The 22372-nt window shown below is 42.8% G+C and overlaps 1 protein-coding gene across 2 annotated transcripts; it reads right to left on the bottom strand.

Moving 5' to 3' along the window:
- Positions 1-8674: 8674 nt before the first annotated feature.
- Positions 8675-18399, bottom strand: LOC111138630 (prolactin). Of its 2 annotated transcripts, none has more exons than XM_022490661.1 (5): positions 18333-18399; positions 15862-16043; positions 13824-13931; positions 11262-11441; positions 8675-9017 (listed from the first exon to the last, which is right to left on the bottom strand). In XM_022490661.1, the coding sequence occupies exons 1-5, from the start codon at positions 18358-18360 to the stop codon at positions 8826-8828; spliced, it is 690 nt and encodes a 229-aa protein (XP_022346369.1). In that variant the 5' UTR covers positions 18361-18399; the 3' UTR covers positions 8675-8825. The 2 variants fall into 2 exon arrangements, with proteins under 2 accessions (XP_022346369.1, XP_022346368.1); XM_022490660.1 differs by having other exon boundaries at positions 8677-9017; positions 15862-16046; positions 18333-18360.
- Between the last annotated feature and the right edge of the window lie 3973 nt (positions 18400-22372).

Here is a 22372-nt window from a genome sequence, read left to right as displayed (position 1 = left end):
TCCATCATAGTTTTCTTAGATAAATCAACTGACCTATGACTTGGTGCTTCCCTATAAGTAATGCATCATTTCTTCTTGATTAGTGTCTAGATTTTTTTCTTTGTCCTGCATTTTTAAAAATTTAATTATAATGTGTCTTGGTGTGGATTTCTTTGGGTTTATCCTTTTTTGGAGATGCTGCACATTATGAATCTGCAGGTTTGTCTCCCTTTCCACATTTAGGAAGCTTTCAGACACTATTTCTTTGATTAGTCTTTCAGCTCCATTCTGTTTCTACCTTTTCTCTGAATATGTTGAGAAGAATGTTAGATTTCTAATGGATGTCCTATAGGCCCCTGGAGCTCTGTTCATTTCTGCTTTAGTTAATTTTCTCTCTGTTGTCCAGATTGCATGAATTTCACTGAGTTGTCCTTAAGTTCACTGATTCTTATCTTCTGTCATTCCTACTCTGTGACTGTTTTGTTGTTGCTGTTATTGTATGTTTCATGTATACAATTTCCATGTGGTTCTGTTTTATAACTTCGACTTCTTTGATAAGTTTTTTTTTTTCGTATGTTCCTAGAGAATTTGTAGTTTATCTTGAAATCTTTTTAGGATGGCTGATTTAAGACCTCTGTCCGATAATCCTATCTGATTAGTTCCAGTGTTGGCATGGGTTGGTTGTCTTTATTCATGCAAGGTTTTATTGTCTTGGTTCTCGGCATGACAAGTCATTTTCATTTGTTGCTTGGACGTTTTTATCTTAGGCTAGAGGACTTTAAGATCTTATTTCAGTCATTTGTTTCAGCAGAAGGGCAACCTGTTTGTATTCAGCATGCAGTTTCAGGCCGACTTTGTGGGCTGTGTTTCCACTGACTTAAAACTTCAAAGCCTTCGCCATGTGATTTTGACTTATCTGATGCATCTTGGGCTCCCGCTGGCCCCAGATGTGCTCTCTGAGGAAGAAAAAGGCTTCCCCCAGTCTGGACCATTTGTTGTCTTGAAGTAAGACCAAAAAAACCCAACAAAACAAAACAAACAAACAAACAAAGAAAAAACCCAATGAACCAACCAAAGCAACCACAGGACCTATGGGAATAAAAAGGCTTCCTGAGCTAGAACTTACTATGGCATGATCCACCTAAAGGGCTAGAGGCTCCAATGTCTCTGGATAGGGGAGGGGATATTTAGCCTTTTAGAGTCAAAGAGACTTTCCAGGCCCTGCTGCCTGCGTGCTGAGGTCTCTTCTGGTGGTCCTTCCCACCTACTCCAATGTGAAGAAGGGTTTCAGGCTTCCGGAGGCTTCTCTGGCCAGGTGCTTGTCTGACAAGATCTTTTCCTCTGAGGGGGACAGAGAGTGTTCCCAGGCTGGGCTGCTTCTTGTGCCGGAATTCTTTTACAGGTGCCCTCTGGAGGAGAGATGCAGGACCCTGGGGACAAAGAAACTTCCAGAATCAGACTGCTTATGTGGTGTCTCTTGCTTGTGCTGTGTGATAGCCTCAGAGTCTCCACCACACCAGATTGGAGTGGTCTTTCCAATCTATCCCCCTCGCTGCTCTGGCTTACTTCACCTGGTATTCATTTGGGTTCCATCTGTGGGAGGAATAGCCCTTCCCCAGCTGTCTTCTGGTGCTGGTTGGGGGTCAGGAAATGCGGAGCATGGGTCCCCTTCTTCATTGGGTGCTGCTATGTTGCTCCTCCAGTATTCAGATCCCAAACCAGTTCCCCATCTTCTTACCAACTATTAGAAATCTCTTTTAGTGGCCTCTTGTTATTTCTAGGGCAAAGAGTGGACACAGATAGATCTATATTTTCTTGTCTTGTTCAGCAGTACAGGTTCTATCTTATAGTTTTATAGGGTCGTAGGGGAGACTTTTTAATGAAGCCAGTTATGGAAGAAAGTAGAAAACTTCATCGCAGGCAAAAGGAAATGGAAGAGCCCTCTTTCTTTGGAAGCTGTGGGAAGTTGAGTAGGTAAGTAAGTTCCAGATGAATTGCACATCCATTTCCGAGTGAGTAAGCTTTCTGTTTCATCCGATTTTAAGTCTCGAATTTTTTCATTACTTCTGTATACAGGTAGATATGTGTAATGATAAACATACTCCATGTTGTTTCTTCTTATAGGCCATTGCTCTGCTTTTAGCCGTGCCTTGAGACTTAGATCCTTATGGAAATGAATTGTATTGTACAATCTGGACTATTATTTAGCAGCAGATGAACTGATGGAATAATAAAAGGGGCTAATGGTGATTACTTAATTGAGCTTACAAAATTTTATATATGCATATAAAGAGAGATATTCACATGTAATGGTATTCCCAGCCCCTTGTGGCACTCTGAGTGCTTTGATTTAAATTGCATGTAAAAGAATTATTTTATTACAATGGTTAAACTGTAGTATAATTACATGTGTGCATACAGAATCTATTAGTCCAGTGGTCTTAAAAGTAGTGTCCTCATCCCTTTGGGAAGGACATATCAGCATTTCTATTTATTTTTATCTCATTGTCCTTTAATTTCTATTTTATGCCTATTTTTAAATGCCATAATATGTTAGAATAGCAATAGATGCAGGAAAAATTTAAAATTATATAATTTGGGGCCCTGCTAGGGTGCTTGACTGGATGGTGAAAATAGTTTGGAGGTTAGTGATTTAGGAAACAGAATTTTTTTTTTTAAATTGCCTGCATGAAAACATACTCAGTCTGGGGGAGTTTACCCTCAAATCTTTCAGTTCGAATAAAGAAAGACAGAATGTGTAAAATACTCATGTTTGCATGAGTTCGAAGAATACACATCAGGCTTAGATCCTCAGAGAAAGAAACATTTTTGAAGTCCTGCAGGAGAGAAGGAAGTCTGAGCACACAGGACAGAACTTGTGTGATTTCACAGGGAAGTCAGCTTTTGCTCTTCCTAGTGGTTCTCACCTATCTTTAAAAATAATTTCTTTTTCTTTGCCTGTATTTCCCAAGTTCCTTACCCTGCTTTGCTATGTCTTTGTCCATAGCATCAGTCACCTGCTAACATACTATAACGCACTCATATTCATGTCTATTCAGATAGAATGTCACTCCATGAGGGAAAGGGTCTGCCTGCTTTGCTCAGTGATATGAACCAGACACTTAACCACAGTGCCTGGGTAACGTGGGAATTAATTAAATATTTGTTAAATGTTCAATAGCAGAGTACAGGGCTGGCCTACAACTTGTAGGATTTAGTGGTTTTTATAAGCTATTGTCGCTCATTCTGCAGTTAATGTTACCAGGTGAGGACACTTTTCTTTTCCTCTGTGTAAACATAAACTACATTTGGATATTGAGTTTTGAGACCCAACATGCTAGCTAGAATACAACATTTACAGAAGAAAACAATATTAGTCGGAGCGCCTGGGTGGCTCAGTGGGTTAAAGCCTCTGCCTTTGGCTCAGGCCATGATCCCAGGGTCCTGGGATCGAGCCCCGCATCAGGCTCTCTGCTCAACAAGGAGCCTACTTCCCCCTCTCTCTCTGCCTGCCTCTCTGCCTACTTGTGATCTCTCTCTGTGTCAAATAAATAAATAAAATCTTTTTTGAAAAAGAAAATATTGGTTGATTTGCTTTCTTTATTCAAAATATAAGTCTAGTCCTTTAAAAGTTTTACTTATTTTTGTTTATTTTTTATGGAGGTGTAATTGACGTGTAACAGTTACATTAGCTTCAGGTGCACAGCATAATGATTTGATGTCTGTATGTATTATGAAGTGATCACCATAATAGGTCTAGTTAACAGCCTTCACCATGCATCGTTACAGGAATTTTTGTGTGTGCGATGAGAACTCTTATGATTTACTCTCTTAGCAACTTTCAAATATGCAATGAGCATATTCCCTTCTTGTGAGTGCACTTAAGTGGGATGAGTGGCTCCGAGTGCGAGCATCAAGGAATCGTGATTGAACAGTTGAGTTGAGTAAGACGTCTTGTAGCCAGTTCCTACAGAGCCGTCACCGAGGCTGGCTCCTGTCATGTTGTATGGCATGGAAGTGTGGACCTGTTTTTAAAACCCATGTTATCTTTTCCGTTTATTCATGCATTGAGTTCTAAATGTCATTCATTTTTCCATTTGTCTTTCCTATCTTTGCTGTCCAAATAGGTTACAGTTACTGCAGAGGCTTTCTGAGTGGAAGAGTCAGGTCTGGATGACTCCTGGGCATTTTGGAAAAATGCTGGGGAGCAGCCAACTCACTCTTAGAGTTATATTTTCAGAGGATTACAGGCTTTCTGGTTTTAAGTGTCTTTAAATATGAATATTATCTTCGGAGTGGACACTTTTTAATTATTTGTTTGGTTCATGATTAACTGACTGACTGCTGGGCCTAAGACAATGAAGGCATAGTAAATAGAAGTGGATTCAAGAGCAGAGAATGAGAAGCTTTTGGAGAGGGGGGACAGATTTTGGGGGGTCAGTCATGACTTTTGTTTAGGTTTCGTGTAGGGCTGGCTCTGTAAAGAAATGGGTTGTTTTCATTTGATTCTTACGAATTCACTGTGCTTTACCGTGGATGTATGTGTCTCTGATGTGAGAGCTGAGAGAGACGAGTGACTTAGCACTGTTATTTCTGGGTGCTATAAATACTTTGGTTCTGGTATTTGATATAGTCAAGCCATGGCTCTTGTATGTACTCATTTTTGGGATTTGCTAAAGCCACCTACGATTTTTGATGGTTTCCGGTACAAAGCAGATGAAATACAGGAAAATTAAGTTTGGAACCATTTGGACAAAACCTTAACTAATCTCCTCTCTTCTCTCTGACTTTCCCATCCTTTATTTAAAATCCAGTCTCATGTGCTTGGACGCCTTTTTGACTCTTAACATCTCCCTCCTTTCATCAATATCGTTGGGCCCTATTTCTGTGCGTACGCCTCTCACTGTACTTTGCTTCTTTGGGCTTGGCAGAGCCGTCTTTGATTTTCTTTTCGAGTGTCGTCATACTATTCCATCTTGTTTCTGGGCCTGCTCCTTTGCTCTGCCAGCCCCATGCTCCCACAGCCCTCCAAACCAGATTAGTGTTTCTATTTTCCAATTCTGGACATCTTGCCCTCTTGAACAAAAATTTCCTGGTTTCCTGTTGCCTTGTAGAATAAGTGCAGACTTTCCTGATTGACGTATACGATCATCCCGGCGCATAAGCCATCCCTGCCTGCTCTCCCCGCCCCCCCACCCCAGTACTGTGCACAGCATATCATGTGAGCCTAAGGACGAGAGCTATTACATGTCAGCTAAAAAGTGCACATTTCTGGTGTTTTGATCAAACTTGATTATTGACGGATACCTTAAATGCTCTGCATACTAACAGCTCAGTTCCTTTTGTGTTAACAGCTCAGAATGCAGGAGATCCTGACATTGTGAAATGATTCCAGATGAACTGACAGATGTCCTGTCTTCCCAGTTGTGCCTTTCAATATCCCATCAACCTTCAGAACTCCGCGATGCATCCATCAGTCCAGAACACTCTCTCGTTCTCACATCCAGAGGTCTTCTCCCTCTCCTTTCATTCCCCGCAGTACTTCAGTTCACATGACTTGCTGTACTGACTCTTCTCTACCATCCAGTATAGTGATTGGCACGTTGGTGTCACTCCCTCCACCACTTGAGTGCAAACTTCTGGGAGATAGAGATTTTTTAAACCTCTTTTAGTCCTTTTGGGGCTCGGGACACGTGGTGGGCTCATCGCTCCGATCAGTGCGTTTCAAGGATACTTGTTTGTTTGTTTCTGTTTTGTAACCACTGGTCTTGTTCTTCCTATAAGAGGCCGCATTTCCTCAAATGTGATCTTACATGGATATCTGTAAAAGGAAGAAAAAAATAGACTCACTCTGGTTGGCAGGGGAGTGATTGTTACATTCTTCCCAAATATCCCCTTTCTGCCTGCCCCTCGCTGACTCTACAGAACACCCATGGCTCTGCTCAATCTTGTCTGGAAACTACAGTATTCACTTTATATGTCATGGTCAAGCTGGGAGAAGCCTTTTAATATCACCACCTCAGGTATTTGTCTGAGGTCTTGAATCTGTGCTGGGAATAAACTTTATAAGAGAAGAACACACGAAGATGTCTGTGGGCTGGTGGTGACCTTCGTTTCTTCCAACCGCCTTGTCCATTTATTGCCAAATCTCGCCACTGATAAATACCATCCTCTCTGTTGGAAATATCAAGAAACTGAAGGAAAGGAAGTTAAGTGGGTAACAATAGAATTAGATGTTTTCAGCAATAAATGACTGAGAAAGGATGGGCCTACAGGTTTTTTTCTCATGTTCTCCTGCCTTCAAAAGAAAACTGAAAGATGAGAAAGCTGACATTTTGTATGCAGGCAGGAGAAAAGGGAGGTTCACGATTGGTTTAGGGCAGGGTATTCTGTTGTGTTCTGAAAGGTTCAGCTCATTACGGCGAGAGACAGAAGCAGGACTCAAACAAAAATGATGTTGGCCACAAGGGAAGAGGTTGGTTTTGTTGGGTAGCGTCCCTGTGTGTGGGAGAAAGGATTCTTCACATGGTGGAGGGAAACTGCCTTGAGTTCCGATCGGAAGATGTGCCAAGTTCTGCTCGTTCCAATCAGAAGATGTGCCAAGTTCTGCTCATCTCTACAGCTATTGCGAGTTTATTGGTAAGGACAATAATACAAAGGACAATAAACAGAAAAGGAAGAGAGAAGGGGAAGGTGGAGTATGGGGAGAATGTGACATAATGTTTGCTGTTAGGGTATAAAATCAAAGCAATAGATTTAGGTCTTTACCAACTACAGTACTAGAAACATCCCATCCCTTACAACTCAAGTCTTCTACTCACGCTTCCCCTTCTTCCCCTCACCCCTTCACTCTTTATCCTCCTCCTGCTCCAGCTTTTTATTTCCTCTCTTTCAGGATGTTGGATGGAGTATTTCCTATTGTCTGTTTCTCGGAATTCCTGCCAAATCCTTAAAGCTGCTGTAGAGACAGCCTGGCAGTCCTACAGTCTTCTGCGGAAAGCTAGCGGAGATGGGCCCTAATCCCGGGGTTATTTAGCAGCAGTCAACAAGCTGAGCCACCCTAATCCAGTTCCCTCTCTCCAGCAGGCGACTAAGTATGTGAGGAGGGTGTTGTGATCCAGTGGCCCAGCAGGGAGTGTTTGCAAGGCCAACTCTCTAAGAAAATTATTGACTGAGATAATAATTCATTGGTTCTCAATGAAGGGGAAAACCACATGTTGTCCCTCAGATTCCTGTGTGTTCATGAACCCAACTTTCTGATCTGCTCTGTGTCTATGGGAACAGGAAGAGAAGAGGAATTGTCAGGAGACCCCAGGATGGGACAAAGAGCAAAGCAGTGTAATGGCCCCTTGATTGTCTGGAGTGGTGGTGATGCACGAGTTTGCTGTGGGTTCCCTGGTGGATCGATGACCCTGAGCCTGTGTTCTCCAGGAGGTTGTGGGTAGGGTGAGGGGAGCAGCAGTAGAGGCTGAGGAGAACACTGCAGGGGGCTCCATGGCGGGGTATACACAGAATCAAATCAGAGTATTTCCCCTGGCAAAGACACTGGACAGTGGGGGTGCCCCCATTTGTGAATGTCCTGGAAAATCAGAAGGGTGCCCCATGAAAGAGACACTTGCCACTTGAGGGAATTCAAGATTAGCTTCTGTTGGTGATGAGAAGGCCACGGGCAGCACCACATAAGTCAGTGAAGCCAGAACTTGCCCATCTCTTCTCATCCTCTCTCCCATTCTAGTAGAGCAAAGAGAGATGGAGATCCATCCAGAAAGTGGGAGGGGAAAGAAACCTTGCAGCCACCTCTCCTTCCCCTGGTAGATCCTATGAGCCACAAAAGGGCAGAGGATAACATTACAAACAGTTTGAATATGAAATGGAGTTGAGACTTGAATGGACTTATGAGACCCAGAGTGACTAGAATCTATGGGATGCATCCATGATGATGCCCAGAAGACAAGTTCAGTGGTACATGGTTGGAAACAGCCCCTGGAGAAGGATAATGCCATTTCGGGTTTGAATCTGTCCTGGTCCAAATTGCGTATGTTGAAATCCTAAACACTAGAAGGCAATTGTATTAGTAGGTGGGGCATTTGGGAGGTGATTTGTTATGAGGGTGGAGCCCTCATGACGGGCTTAGTACACTCGTAAAACAGACCCTCCTACCCCCAACACTCCCTCCCCCAGTCCCTGGTTCCTTCTGCGTTGCAGCAGGAGGTCTGTGACCTGTCTGGGGGAGCGCCCTCACCTGGCCATGCTGTGGAAATAAATTTCTGTTTGTGAGTGTGGTGGTTTGTTACTGAAGCCAGAATGGACTGAGACGGTTGCCTACGGAGTTGAAGACGGCTCAGGAAATCTCGTGCTATGTGGGGACATCACAGCCTCCGAGTGCTTCCATTATTTGTTGGAACATGGTGAGAGTTAGCCGAGAGCATGCGGCAGACTCTCATTAGCCGTCCTGAGAGCTCACTCTTCCTGGGAGCGTGACCGTCATGATGAATATTTACCTAATTCTTGGGTTCTAATAACGTGACCCGTAATAGTTTGCAGTGATTCTAAAGGAAGCTGCTCACAGTCTTGTTTGTAATGCTAGCTTCTGCTCTTTGTGACAAATGTCAGTAAGAACTTCCCAATGGTCGTGATGGATTCTCTTGATTTTCTATGAAATGAAGACGAGAAACTTTGACAAATCGCCTTTTTTTGATTTTGACATCTCTAAGGAGTCAGTTTTTATTTTTTAAGATGAGACTCATTACACCCAAGCCTGCAAGAGAAAGCTGTAAAGCAAAGAGGAGCTTGCTATGGGACGGATCATTAAGAACCTTCCGGAAAGGGACGGCAGGGATGTGGCCTTAGCAGTTGCTATCGTAGACGATTCGGCACTTCAGGAGCTTGAGATAATTGTCAATCTTGTGTGAATCCCTGCGTAGGCAGTGGAGCAGGTTATAAAAAGCAAAAAGGCGCGAGTCTTCATCAGCCATCTGCAGAGATGGAAGTCCTGACCAGACAGAGTAGACCTCGTTTTCTCTGACTCCAGGATGAACCTAATCACCAAAAAGATAGTGACTTAGTATTACTCGTTTTTGCGTGTCTTGGTTCCTGCTGATCGTCAAATTAAGATTTGGGCAAGAGGCATGAACGTAAAGCTCTCTAGACAGAGGCATGGGTTATTGAGCGAGTGTATCCAGAATCTATTCGTAGTCTAAAAAGTAGAAGCAGGGTCCGGGTGTGAGTGTCCTAACGTGTAGGTGATGAGCTGTGTGTGCAGCGGAGTAAATGGAGAACCACTCGTTTGCTGTAGACTGAGAGAGAGTCCATTGCAATACTGTTGTGCCATATGTCTGTGTGTTTATGGGCCGTAGGTGTGTGTATGTGAATATGACCAAGGGACAATGCAGGAGCGAGTCTCAGTTCTCTCGCTCGAGGGATCTATTTCATGTCCTGAACCTTTTCTCTGATGTGTTCTTTGTACCGTGTTTCTTCTGATGGTTCAGCATAATTACATTTATCTGTTCCCTGCTTCAAACTAGTTCTCTTCTCCGTGTGGTGCGTAGACAAAAGACCTCAGAAGCACTGAGGATTGCCCCTGATGGTTTGAGATGCAGGTCATTTGTGACGTCTATCACAAAGATCTGCTGAAAGAGTCAGGAGACTTTCACGATCTACCCAAGACCGTTACCCTCCCCCGCCCCTCGTAAACCCCACCCCCCGCCAAAGGTCTATGAGCAATGGGTGCTTTGTTTTGAGATCTTGGGGGTGTGGGAGATGCTGAAGATAGTGTCTATGAGAAAGAGTGGGGGTGTGAGCAGTGACCCCTCAGTGGTGAGGGCTGGTGGTGGGCTGGGAAGCATGGCAGTGAAAACAAAAGGACGCAGAGGAATGTGAAGGAGGGGGACCCGGGTCTCTGTTCCTCCAGGCTTTGCAAGCTGGGAATCTCCAGAGGAATGAGAGACCCAGTAGGCAGCTTGGGAATTGGGCATGTCAGCGGCTTTGAGAGCCACTGGATACACATGGAGGATAAATGTAGACCCTGATCTGTTGAACTGTCTCCTACAGAGTGAGAATATTTTTTAAACTTGGGATTTCCTATTGGAATTTAAAGTGTGTGTGTTTGTAGTATGTGTATTTGTTGCCTTGCTGTATGCTTATTTTTGGTGCTTGGGCCCTAAGATGAAATTTACTGTGCAAGGGACAATGATAAGAATAAGAAGAAACAAATGGTTAAAAAAAAAAAAAAAGAAGTATGCTAGAACAAATTAGTGACCTCAGAAAGTGAGCTGGCAGTAATGAACAAAATAACTTGAAAGTCTAGGTGTTTATTTCATGTCTCGAGGTGGAAATGTTCTTTGTTTCTGTGTTGGATATAGTCTTCTCCCATGAAAGTGATAAACAGGACACACGATAACATGTACTTTGTATGCAGTTAGGGAAGAATGAAATCACTCCTGTTACTCTTATAATACTATCATTTTCTTTAGATGAGAAATTATTTCTGAGAACTTCATAAAGCTGTTTGGATGCCACCTCACTCGAGCTGAAATGATCCCATCTGATTGGAGATCAATATTATAACTATTAACTCAATCCAAATATGATGTTATTTGGGGAGATTAGATGTAATGTTATGAGTGTTGATTTTGGAAACCTCCCCCCAAAAGAAAACAAAATTTGGGATGACACCACTTTCTGCAAAGGACAAAATAAAGAATTTCCGAAAAGCTACACTCCCTTCTTTTGTGACCCACTGAAATCTCTGACCTCATCTTTTCAATCTCTGACAATCTCTTCTCTCTCTGACAAGTAAGTCCAGCAGAGATGGGACTGGGGTAGTGGCAAGAAATACCATCTCGCCTGATTTTGATTTTTTCTTTTCTCCCTTCCCACTGTCATCCTTTGGTGCGGGGAGAAAAGAGAAAGGACATGAGCAGAATTTCAGTAGCAGGTGTCCTGGGATACTTTGAGAAAAATGTTTATCCTGCAGACTCTACTCTCCAGTTTTCTTTTCCTGGAAAATATTATAAACCCTGGTCCCCAGGAAGGGGCAAGCTTTGGGTGGATTTGTATGTTCTGGAGGGAAGGCTGCACCTGTCATCTATCACACCCTAAGAGTCACTTACAGTAGAACCCTCCGGTATGGATTACTAGAATCTTGCTTTATTTAATAGCAGTGCCTAGAATGGGAAATGCCTAAATTTAGTTCTTGCAAAGAGAGGTATTTTGGAACTTGTTTCTCACCATGGAGGTCGCCTCTTTCATGGATGAGGAAAACAAAACAGGAGGATACTCACCTGGCCAACTATCTTCTCCATACCCTCTAGAAGTCTTCTGTTTTGTTCCTCAATCTCAATGGCCCTGGAGAGAATGGAATCTGGGGCTTCTTCCATGCCCCGCACTTCTGTGACTAGATGATACAGGGGGTCGTTCCAGGAGCGCAGCACTCTGAGTATCAAGTTCAGAAGGTCTTCGTGCTACGTGACCATATAAAACAATCACATTAAAGAAAGCATAACACGGGGGGCGCCTGGGTGGGTGGCTCAGTGGGGTAAGCGTCTGCCTTCAGCTCAGATCACGATCCCAGAGTTCTGGGATCAAGCCCTGCATCCGGTTCCCGGCTCAGCGGGGAATCTACTCCTCTGTCTCCCTCTGCTCCTCCTCCTAGTTCGTGTCCTCTCCCAAATAAATAAATCAAATTTAAAGAAAGCATAGCACAAGGGGTTTAGTTGCTTGTGTTTTGGCTTGGAGAGGCTGACCTAAACGATCTCTTTGTTATTCCTATATGTATGGAAAAATGTTTGTAGGTGGTTAAAGTTGTAAAAATAAAAATGTTTAAGCTATGGACATAGACTTTGCTAAAATAAAAAATATATATATCTGGCTTATTTGAATAACTACTTCCTCTAACGAGAATTCTAGTTGATAGCGTGAGGAATTTTGTTTTCCTCGGAAGTTCTACTATCTGCCCAGTTAGCGAGTTTTTTTCTTGTCCAAAAAGAGTTTTGTTGGCTCTCGGGATGTGCCTCTAGTACCTGACTCAAGAAAGACAAATTCTACCGGGCACCTGGGTGGCTCAGTGGGTTAAGCCTCTGCCTTTGGCTCAGGTCATGATCTCAGGGTCCTGAGATCGAGCCCCACATTGGGCTCTCTGCTCAGCAGGGAGCCTGCTTCTTCCTCTCTCTCTGCCTATTTGTCATCTCTCTGTCAAATAAATAAATAAAATCTTAAAAAAAAGAGAAAGATTCCACGAGTGCCATTGACAAAGGGCCACATCACGTTCATCCGAGGACAATCATTTTAATGAGTCAAGTCATTAATGGATTCACTTGTGATGTGTAGTTTTTATTTTGTATTAGGATGAAGAGCCGGTGTAGAAGGCATGGCCCTCATCAATATAGTCTCCTCAGTCTGTACCAGCCCCCATCCCTGTGCTGCTACCAGAGCACTCTCCCCCGCCCAGCTGTGCAGGTGAGTAAAACGGCGCCGTGCTGGGGAGAACGTCATCAGTGGAATTTACAAGGGAGGTCTGGCCCCGATTTTCCCACGGTCAGGATCGCACACGAAACTCTTAGGAGCTGCTTGTCTCTGATTTCCAAGGTTTGCTTTCCTGAGGTCTGTGAACTAGTCTAGGGTAGAGGAAGTGAAGAATGGAGAGGAACCCAACAGACGTGGCGACAAAAGCATGTCCTGGGATGTGAAGGAGGTGTAAGCTGTGAAGGGCCGTCTCGTTGGGCTCCTTGGAGTGTAACGAGTAAGGGTGAGGGCTTCGAATTCAAGGAGGCACAGACTTAGGGCTTACCACGCCGTCGCGACTCAGATTTCCCAACCTCTGCTAGCTTCAGCTTCCTCATGTCTGCACATGTAACAGCAGTGCCTAGTGTCCTTGGGTTCTTTTTTGTGAGGATTAACTACGGTGATGCATGTCCATGGCTTGGTGAAGTGTCTGGCCAGGGAGTGGCCCTCGATACATTTAACTCCTCCTCATCCTTCTTCATTCTTTCCCTTCATTTTATCGTCCTCATCAACGTCAGTGCTATTAAGGAGCTTAGCAGGCAGCAAGAATGTGGGGACCCATTAACGAAGTTGTGATTGCATGTACGGGGACATGTATGTGAAGAGGCTTAATTTAAGTCACGTTAAGATGGTGCCTGTGGCTGGGAATCAGAAAGGAGAGATTCTTATGATTTTAAAAAAATGGGGATAAATGATTGGGGCTTCCTATGCAGACTTTGTGGTCATCAGGACAGAAGCAATCGTTGTAGCCAGGAGAAAAGAAACATAGTATTTGACAGGACCTGATCTGGGGAGAGACTTAGGATTCAGACGTGATAGGTGATGGAGGGGTCAGGGAAGAATGAAGCGAGAAGCAGGTGTCCGAGAAGCAGAAGGAGCATCAGAAGGGGAGCCTGCAAAGTCTGAAAGAGTTGGCTCACCAGGCTGGGGCTCCGTAATGTGGAATGCTGCCAGTGGAGGAGCCAAGGGTATCCAGTGATAAACACAACCGTATGCATGTCTTCCCCATCCCTGAATCTGGCAAACCTTCTATTTTATACATGGAAGTCCAGTTCAGTTCAGGCTTTCATATGGTATAATAGATGCAATCCTGGGTCCAATGCACTGATTAAAATCATGCTAGTTGCATGATCAACTTAGAGATTTATTTTGCTGCTATGGTGTTTAGTCCTCACTTGGTTTTACTGATGCTCCGTTGTTACAGACTGCCATCTCTCTCTGATGACTTGCTCCTCCTCCATATTTCTCTGCATGTGCATTAGCAATAGCTAGCCCAGCACTGATAATCTATAGCATGGGGACCCCTCAGTGGTATTGGTGAGAAACCCGGCGAGAAGACTCACGTGGATCTGCTGGGCTTGCTCCTTGTCTTCCGGGGTGGAGAGGGAGGAAGTGTGACAGCTGTTGATGGCCTTGGTAATGAACCCCCGGCCCTGGGCATACCTTCTATCCTGAAAGCGAGCAGGCAAATTTAATTAGTTACAGTTGTTTGAGCATTGGTTAAATGAGCCCCATTACCAGAATATTAACACACTTGATGTATAATTTTTTTTTAATTGAGAACTACATAAAAAACAAACTAAAGAATTGAGAAAGGCACCTTTTCCCTGGCCTTTTATTTTGATTTTCTCTATCGATGCATTCTTTTTTTTTTTTTAATCTAACTTTTCCAAATCCCAACCTCTAGCCTTTTTTGTGATTCCCTTGTTTAATTCTACCCTTTCCACAAGTTACTATTTGGAAAACAAACCCTAAAAATACCAAAAAAAAAAAAAAAGAAGAAGAAGAAGAAAAGAAAGAAACCTTAAGTATTTTGTTAATTATCCTCTTTCTTTAGTATTTGAGCCAATATCCTTGTGCATACGTACCTATATTTTGCCATTTAATATTTTCTTTACTGGGTGTCCAAGCCGATATGCTCCCCTCATAAGTATAATAAAGTTCTTTTCTTTTCTGAATTCACCCCTGTACTTTACCATGTTCGTCATAGATGTGTAATACAATTTTGTTGATTGTTACAAAATGGTAAGTCCAAAAAAACAGGGTATAAAATTTTAGGAAATATTAATCAGTGGACTCAGAATTAAAACACACACACACACACACACACACGCACCACTACCACCACCACCACCACCAACAACAACCACCACAACACTAACTAGGCAAAGCATTGACATAAAGCTAATCTCTACCAAAAGCGGAGAAAAATCTAAGGAGGTTGCCAGGAAGACATGAGAGACACCAGAATGACAGTCAAAGGCAGAGGATGAAAGGAAAACCGGCGAGTACAGAGAACGATGGGATACGTGTTTATTACAAACATCGAGCCCCATTCTTTACGGTGACCCTCTGATTTATGGATCCTCTCCTACATGGTAACACACAACTTCAAAGTACCGTAATCAGAAGGAGAATATTGTTTCCTATTCTAAACCAATCCTTCAATTCTGGTTCTAAATCTGTACGCTGGACATCTTAGAGCAATAATTTATAGCATTTTGCGGTTTCAGAGGAGCTGCTATTGTTTGTTTTCCTGACATGGATTCAGCTTAGTTTAACTTTCTTCGATTAAGTCCATTCCAGGCAGCGCGATTCTCGTTTATTAGAGATCTGGGATGCTTGGTGATGAATGCCTCGGGAGACACAGACCCCACACACAAGGACGAGCACTCAACATGCTTCCCTTTACCCGAGCTCCCCCAGAAGCGCTTTATGCCAGGGTGTTGTTATGGAGTGATTGGTTGTGTCTTCCCAAAATTCCAATGGTGAAGTCCTGACTCCCAGTCCATTATATTTGAAGATGGGCCTTTTATAGAGGTCAGCAAGGTGAAATGAGGTCTTCAGGCTGGATCCTTGACCCACGAAGATTACCGTCCTTATAAGAAGAGACACCAGAGAATCGCTCACCCCTACCTTCTACCTTCTATCTTCTACCACCAGGAGGCCAGGGAAAGGCAAGATGGGAAGATGTTTGCCCTTTTCACAACCTGACCACATTTGCATCCTGGTCTCATAGCACCAGCCTCCAGAAGTGCCCAAAGTACATTTCTGTGGAAGCCACGCAACCTAGAGGATTCTATTACAGCAGCCCCATCCGGCTAATGCAGGCGCTTAACATTCATCAGAAAGGTTTTTTTGAAAGAAAATGAATTAAAGGAAAACTTTAAAGAGTTATTATACTCTTAAAGAATCTTTGAGGTGTCATGAAACTGTCCCTTTCTTCTTGTCCCCCATTTTAGGAGCCAATGGCTTTTTTACGTTAAAAATCATGTTATTTGAGATTCGGCTCTGGCAGCTTTCCTGTCTCATGGGTAGGCTAGTCCCCTCATGCCCAGGAAGCTTCCCCTTCCAGGAAGAAGCAACAAATGCAGTACTTACGAATTCGTTGAACATCTCCGAGGAGAGGTTATGGATGTAGTGGGAAAGAATGACTGCGCGGTCAAACAGGTCTCGGAGGGACACCTGGCAGTTGACAGCACCGGTGGGACAGATGGGCAGGGAGGCCACGCCCTGGCACAGGAGCAGGTCTGACACCAGCAGCAGCAGGGGCAGGAGAGACCCTGCTCAGATGGAAACACCAAGCACTGTGAGGTGGTCTGTTCAGCGGAGGTTATCAGAAGTCCTGTGCCCCCCTCCATGTGATTTGGGACTGTGATAGCCCGGGGTAGGGAAGGGCCAACACCTCCCACTGTGTAAATTTCAATATGTAATTATATTTGCACAGAGACGTAGTTGGAGAAGCGGGTTACTCCCTGCATTTTGGTCTTGCTCCCAGGAGAGCTTCCCTACTTTGCAAACATTCGGAGCTTAAATGAACTCTGAGCCAGGGTGTTTAAGTCATTCTTCTAAGTGAGTTGCACATCTTGGGGGTTTCTGCAGACTTCCAGCAGCGCTGGGCTCTCTGTGAGTCTGTCATCTTTGAAACTCTGTGTTGACGACTACTTCCATTTTAGACCCCAGAATGGCAGACCTCACACGGTACATCTGTCTGTTTTACTTTCATGCCTGATCAGAATAAATATGATTGACGATGGCGGATACGGAGTACGAAGGGAACCAAACAGGAAGCAGTGCCATGGCCTAGATCTGCTAACTCACCTTCATAACCCTATGCGATTCTTGACTCCTTGCCAAAAGCTTTGCATTTTTTTAAAATGTGTGTTTCCTAGTAACCTTGTGAGCGATGCGGCCTTCGTTATTATCATCAAATTACACTGATGAAGCAGAAGGCTTAGAGAGGTTAAGTGATTTTCCTCCAGTCCTATTATTAGCTGGTGGAGGAGGCCGGACACCAGCGTTTTCGCTCTCACTGTGTCGTGTGATGTCCCACACACCTGTGGGTGCCCATACTGCACCCAGGTCAACAGGGCGCCAGGAGTGGGCATGAGGACTCAGGGCTTGGAGAATCACTGCCATTCCTTGAAAAGAATGGTATTTTGCCCTTAATGCCTGCTCACAATGGCCCTAGAAAGTTGGCTTGATCCCTTTCTTCTGTTCCATCTACAAAACCCCCCATTGTAAAATCTTGGACAATGAGTCAGAGATGATTTAGTCATCATTGTGATAGCTCAGCAGATGGGCAGATACGGACCTCCGCCATCTCAGTAATTTATACTTTCAAAAGGAAAGAAACAATCTATTAAAATCACTTATTAGCATCAATGAAATTATATCAAAAGAATATCTAAATTAGAAATGTATTATCAGAAAACCAAGCTTTGATGGAAACCTCAGTAAATGTAATCAGAAATGTCTAGGATGACACGAGGCAAGTGCTGAAGATTTATGTGTGAAAAACTTCCTAAACCAAAATACCTACAAATATCTAAAATTTTTTGTTAATAGAGACTGTAACTCACAACCTTTAGCTGCAAAAGGAAAGACAGAAATGTTGTGAGTCGTCGAACAGACTTCTAATTTTTCAAAAAACATGATATGCCCAAAAAGCTTATTTTAGAGCCTTTAGAGTCATGTAATTTATCTGAACGGATATTTTATCTACAGGTGTAAATAAAAAGTATGCTACAGGTCGAGAAATTGGAATATTAGTTCTAGGAAATTCATCACTTCATAGATAGTATTTAACTCTGACTACATTTATCATCTGAAGGATTCTCACAGTCTAAGAAGAGATAAAATAGATAAATGTTTTTGTTCTTCCTTTCGTAAAATGAATTTTATGGTTGTTGCTAATTTCTTTTTCTTGCAAATGTCAACCAAGAAAGTAAAGATAGTTAATTATTACTAAGCTGTTTTTCTCTTTGAAATGTCATTTGGCTGAAACCCAGCTGACAAAGTATGATACGAGACACTTCTACTATCATTGTCTCTATGTTACAACTATAGAGTTGAAAGTTTCACCAGGCTGACTCGCGTCAGAGACCTGGGAACCAGAAAATGTTGGTGTCTACCTTCTGGAGTTGTGATAGATCGGACCCATAGACATTGGTCGTCTTATTCCAGGCCAGGGTTTCTCAACTTTGGCACTATGGGCGTTTTTGAGCTGGATCACTCCTTGTTATCGGAGCTGCCCTGTGCGCTGTGGTACATTCAGCAGCATCTCTGAGTTTTGCCTACTAGATAACAGGAGCACGCCCATTCTGAATTAAGGCAACCGAAACATCTCAGACGTTCACTCGATGTCTCTGGAAGAAGGACGATCTCCATTTGAGAATGAGCGTCCTCTTGGGCTCTTGTACAACTGCTTTCCAGACCAGTGGCTAGATAGCTCTCCTAAACTCTGTAAACCTGAAACCTCTTGCTCAGAGAATATTAGCTGAAGTTTCAAATTAGTGCTGTCCCCCTCAAGAGTGTGGTAATTCAACAAATCCGTGAGTTGTTGCACGTACCTTTCACTGACCACCCTTTGTCGTCCATGGTGGGGATACTTTCGAGGAATACACGTCGCCAGAGAAGGTCTGGTAGTCCAACAGCTTTCTCTCCCAGATATTGGCTTTATAAGCCTTTGACATCTTCATGAATATATTTAATCAGACATTCCCTTCCCTTTTGCCAGTCATCTATTTCCGTCATTGAGATTACCCCCATAATTTCAAACATCAAATGGTATTTTATTTCTTATTCATATTCAGGAAGACATACTGGCCAGAAATGAACATTCGAGGAAGGATTTTGATTAATTAGACCGAAAGGAAATGAGAGAAATGATGAAGGTGAGGTGTGGAGACTATTTTGGGTGAAAGGACCTGGACCACTACAGCAGTCATTTGATGTAAAATTTACCTTTATAGCTCTTGAATATAGCATTATATATCACGTAGGTGTCTCATGGATTAGCGATGGGTATTCTTTTCTTCCTAGTTGAGAAGTGCCAGGTGAAGTCAAGATCTCAAAACCGACACAGGAAGTATCAGAAAATATAGAATAAGGAGAAAATAGGGCATTCGATCTCCCATCATGCCCTTGTTATTTTCGCTGTCGTCTTTTTCTTGCTCTTACACATTCTCTTTTGCCCCTTTTAAAATGACATATATGTATGGTACTTTGTTTTAAAATGGGTATTTTCATGCCTTCATTTCTTTTGACTTTAACATTTATGTAAATTTAGGTTAGTGTCCCCAGTTTAGAGATTAAAGGACAGAGGTCTAAAGAGATTCCTTGTCAAGAATTTGAAGTCATTAGTCAAATGTAGATGCTGGAAGGATTATTGCTTCATTAGGAATCAGGAGGGATATAAACAAGGCTTGGAAATGAATCATTTAACAAACACAGTTGGGCATGAACAAGAAATAAGAAATCACCCCTGACCTTAGAGACTTTATTCTGGGCAAGCAACATGGAGGTTTTCAAGGATGAACACACACACACATACCCTGGGAATATGATGTAGTAAAAACAAAATTCTGAGCAATGATTTGCACTCTCCTCAAGGATAGAGTGGACAGACTTCACTAATTTATGATCACTTTATTTCTCTGACCCAGCCCCCCTCCACGGCCAAGGTGACAAAAATTCATCTTTCATGGGTTCAAAAGTTCCATCCGCCTCTTAGAGATTTCCTAAATGAAATGATTTTAATGAATAAGAACTGGGTTATTGACGACTTTCTCTAATTTTTGAGTCCTTGCATCTAAAGCAGCCGTGACCTTTAGCTTCAATGTCACCATATGCCTCTCCCAGTTAATCAACAAGTGAGCTCATTTTTTTTAAATAATTCAGGGCATTTACTTTCTTCCATAGTTCCTGCTGCCACAATTGGGCCTCTGCCATTTTCCAAGTGCTCTTCTGGAGCCCTAGAAATCTCAACGAAGAGTCACATCCCTTAAAAATCATCTTCCTCATTGCCTTAGGATAAGCCATGCTAGATTTTGTACCCTATGTATCAAGTGTGATGATATATGGGCTCTCTCAGTCTGAAGGTGGGTCAGGATTTCATCAACCCTAGGTGGTGTCCATTTTTTAACCCTGGACAGTGAAAGTCTGAATTAATTTTTAAGAGAGCAGTGCCCCATGGCTGAAAAACTAATACTGCCCTCCATTCCCCTCTTCTTTTAGAAACTTAAGAGTAGGGAAAGCCGCCATAAGAACTGACCTCATAATGTTATGACTTTTGTAGGTAGCCAGGAAAAAAGCAGTCTAGGGACACGTGAGTTGTGTTCATTCTGGGAGGCCAAGGGATTTATTTGACTCCAAAGAGAGGCATGTTTCTCTGTAAACTCTCATTTGCTTCCTTGCTGCCTCACCATCCCCCATTTCCTGTTAATGGGATAGTGCAATACCTAAATAATGCACAGGGCATATTTTATGCAAAAAGTCATAGTGGTCCTATTTTTTTCTGCTCTCTACATCACCTACCTTTCACCTTAATTTTTGTACATGGCTCTTTTAAAGATCTTTCTCTTTACCAAACCCTGCCCTTAATTTAGAGCAATAAGGACACTCACTGAGAATAGACTTGTTTGTTTTTATTTACGAAACTTCATTTGTTGGCCATGTGGGGGCTTAGGATAAACCGGGAGCTGATGATTGATTTCTGTCCAGCAGCCAAATAAATTGCTAAAATGGTGTTGAAGTTGCCAGGAAATTTTTAGTACCTGAAACTCGTGAACAATTTTGTCATCTCTTCTAAACGATTCTGATTTTTAACATGAAGTAACACTGAGTTTCCTTTCTTGCTAATTAGGAATGGAGCTTGCAGTTTCTTTGAATTTTCTTTTGTTTGTTTTTAAATTTGGAATAATACTGTTTTTTCTTGTCTCATTGATGATGCAAAAATATTAAAAAGAATTCACAAAGCTTGAAAGCTGTCTACTGCAGGATATGGAGAACATTAAAAAGTAAAAGAAATTAAGAAATTTAAAAATCATCACATAAGAGAATCACAGTCATATTTCAATTTACACTGGTCATGAATCGCCTTTAATAAAGTGAAAGTTTCAAAGGATGAAAGGTATACTGTTCGTGGATTTAAGAATTCCCATCCAGCAGTCTTGCAAAACCTGGACTGAAAGATCAGAGAGGTTACATGTTTTCGATATAAAATAACAAAATGTGAAAGGCACACTGGAGAAGGAATCAATCACGATGGCCCTTTCTTAAACTGCACTGTTTTCAGGACAAACAACAGTAATGATTTTGTTACATCCTCTGTGTATGTCAATTTCATGCATATTACGATGTATATTTTCCCTGAAGTGCCTGTATTTAATGCTTATCTCTGCCAGGGCTTTGCAGGTCATCAGCTTCCTTAAGTAACTCCAGAACCCAAGTTCTTAATCTGTTAGCAGTGTCTTCAGGGCATTTTCTCCTTCAATCAGAAAGCCATGATGGAAACTTCTGGAAATTTCTCCTGTAATTTATTTTCACTGATAAATATTCACGTCCTCTGCTCTAATTCTCTTGAGTTCTCAGCATTAGCTTGTCCTGTGAGTCTCTTGTCACATGTTTGTTCCCATCAACACGTCCCTTTGGACACATTTTAATGCGTGATATAGGACAATGCCAGATCAGAGGAGAATGTATGTGGAAACTGCAGAGTCACCCTTTAAGATGACATTTTTTTCAAGGAAAAGCATCAGATATTGGCTGTGGGCTAATGCGAAGTGGGGCAGATGATAGCTTTTTTTTTTAAGATTTTATTTATTTATTTGACAGAGAGAGACATAGTGAGAGAGGGAACACAAGTAGGGGGAATGGGAGAGGGAGAAGCAGGCTTCCCACCAAGCAGGGAGCCCAATGTGTGGCTCGATCCCAGGACCCTGGGATCATCACCTGAGCTGAAGGCAGAGGCTTAACCCACTGAGACACCCAGGTGTCCCGATAACTTTTCTTTTCTTTTCTTTTTTAATGATTTTATTTATTTATTTATTCGACAGAGAGATTGAGATCACAAGCAGGCAGAGAGGCCGGCAGAAAGGGGGAAGCAGGTTCCCTGCTGAGCAGAGAGCCCGACACAAGGATTGATCCCGGGACCCTGAGATCGTGACCTGAGCTGAAGGCAGAGGCTTTAACCCACTGAGCCACCCAGGAGCCCCTCAATAACTTTTTTTATAAAAGATTTTTCATACTCCAATATTTTGTACATGTGTGCGTGTGTGTGTGTGGATCTTCTAAAATGGAAAGTGGATCTGAAGCATGCCCGCTTTCAGGGAGATAGATCTCTATATATAGATACGGACACACTCTTGGAGTCATCGTCTAATAGGAAGTGGGACTCTGAGCCATCGCTACTTCCAGGGATAATTTTAAATTTTATAATTAGCACGGTCACGACCAAACAGAACTGAATGCTATAGCAACAGGCCAGGGTCCCTGAGGGAACCCGTACTCCCGGACAGACATTAATTCTTTAATTGTTCAATTGTGGTGAGACTGGCGGGGCCCTTGGGGAGGGACTGGGGCAGTTGAAAGGAGTCAGGGTGCATGAGAT

This window comes from Enhydra lutris, unplaced genomic scaffold, assembly GCF_002288905.1.
Source record: "Enhydra lutris kenyoni isolate GAN:26980312 unplaced genomic scaffold, ASM228890v2 scaffoldscaffold93, whole genome shotgun sequence".
Lineage (NCBI taxonomy): Eukaryota > Metazoa > Chordata > Mammalia > Carnivora > Mustelidae > Enhydra > Enhydra lutris.
The sequence above is the reverse complement of the archived record's forward strand: the minus strand, read 5'-3'. Positions and strand labels throughout refer to the sequence as shown.

Coding starts and splice junctions, on each gene's coding strand:
- LOC111138630 (XM_022490660.1), bottom strand. CDS start 18,360: ATGGACGACAAAGGGTGGTCAGTGAAAG. Junction 16,047..18,332: donor CAAAGGGTGGTCAGTGAAAG/GTACGTGCAACA, acceptor TTTCCATCTGAG/CAGGGTCTCTCCTGCCCCTG. Junction 13,932..15,861: donor CGGAGATGTTCAACGAATTC/GTAAGTACTGCA, acceptor GCTCGCTTTCAG/GATAGAAGGTATGCCCAGGG.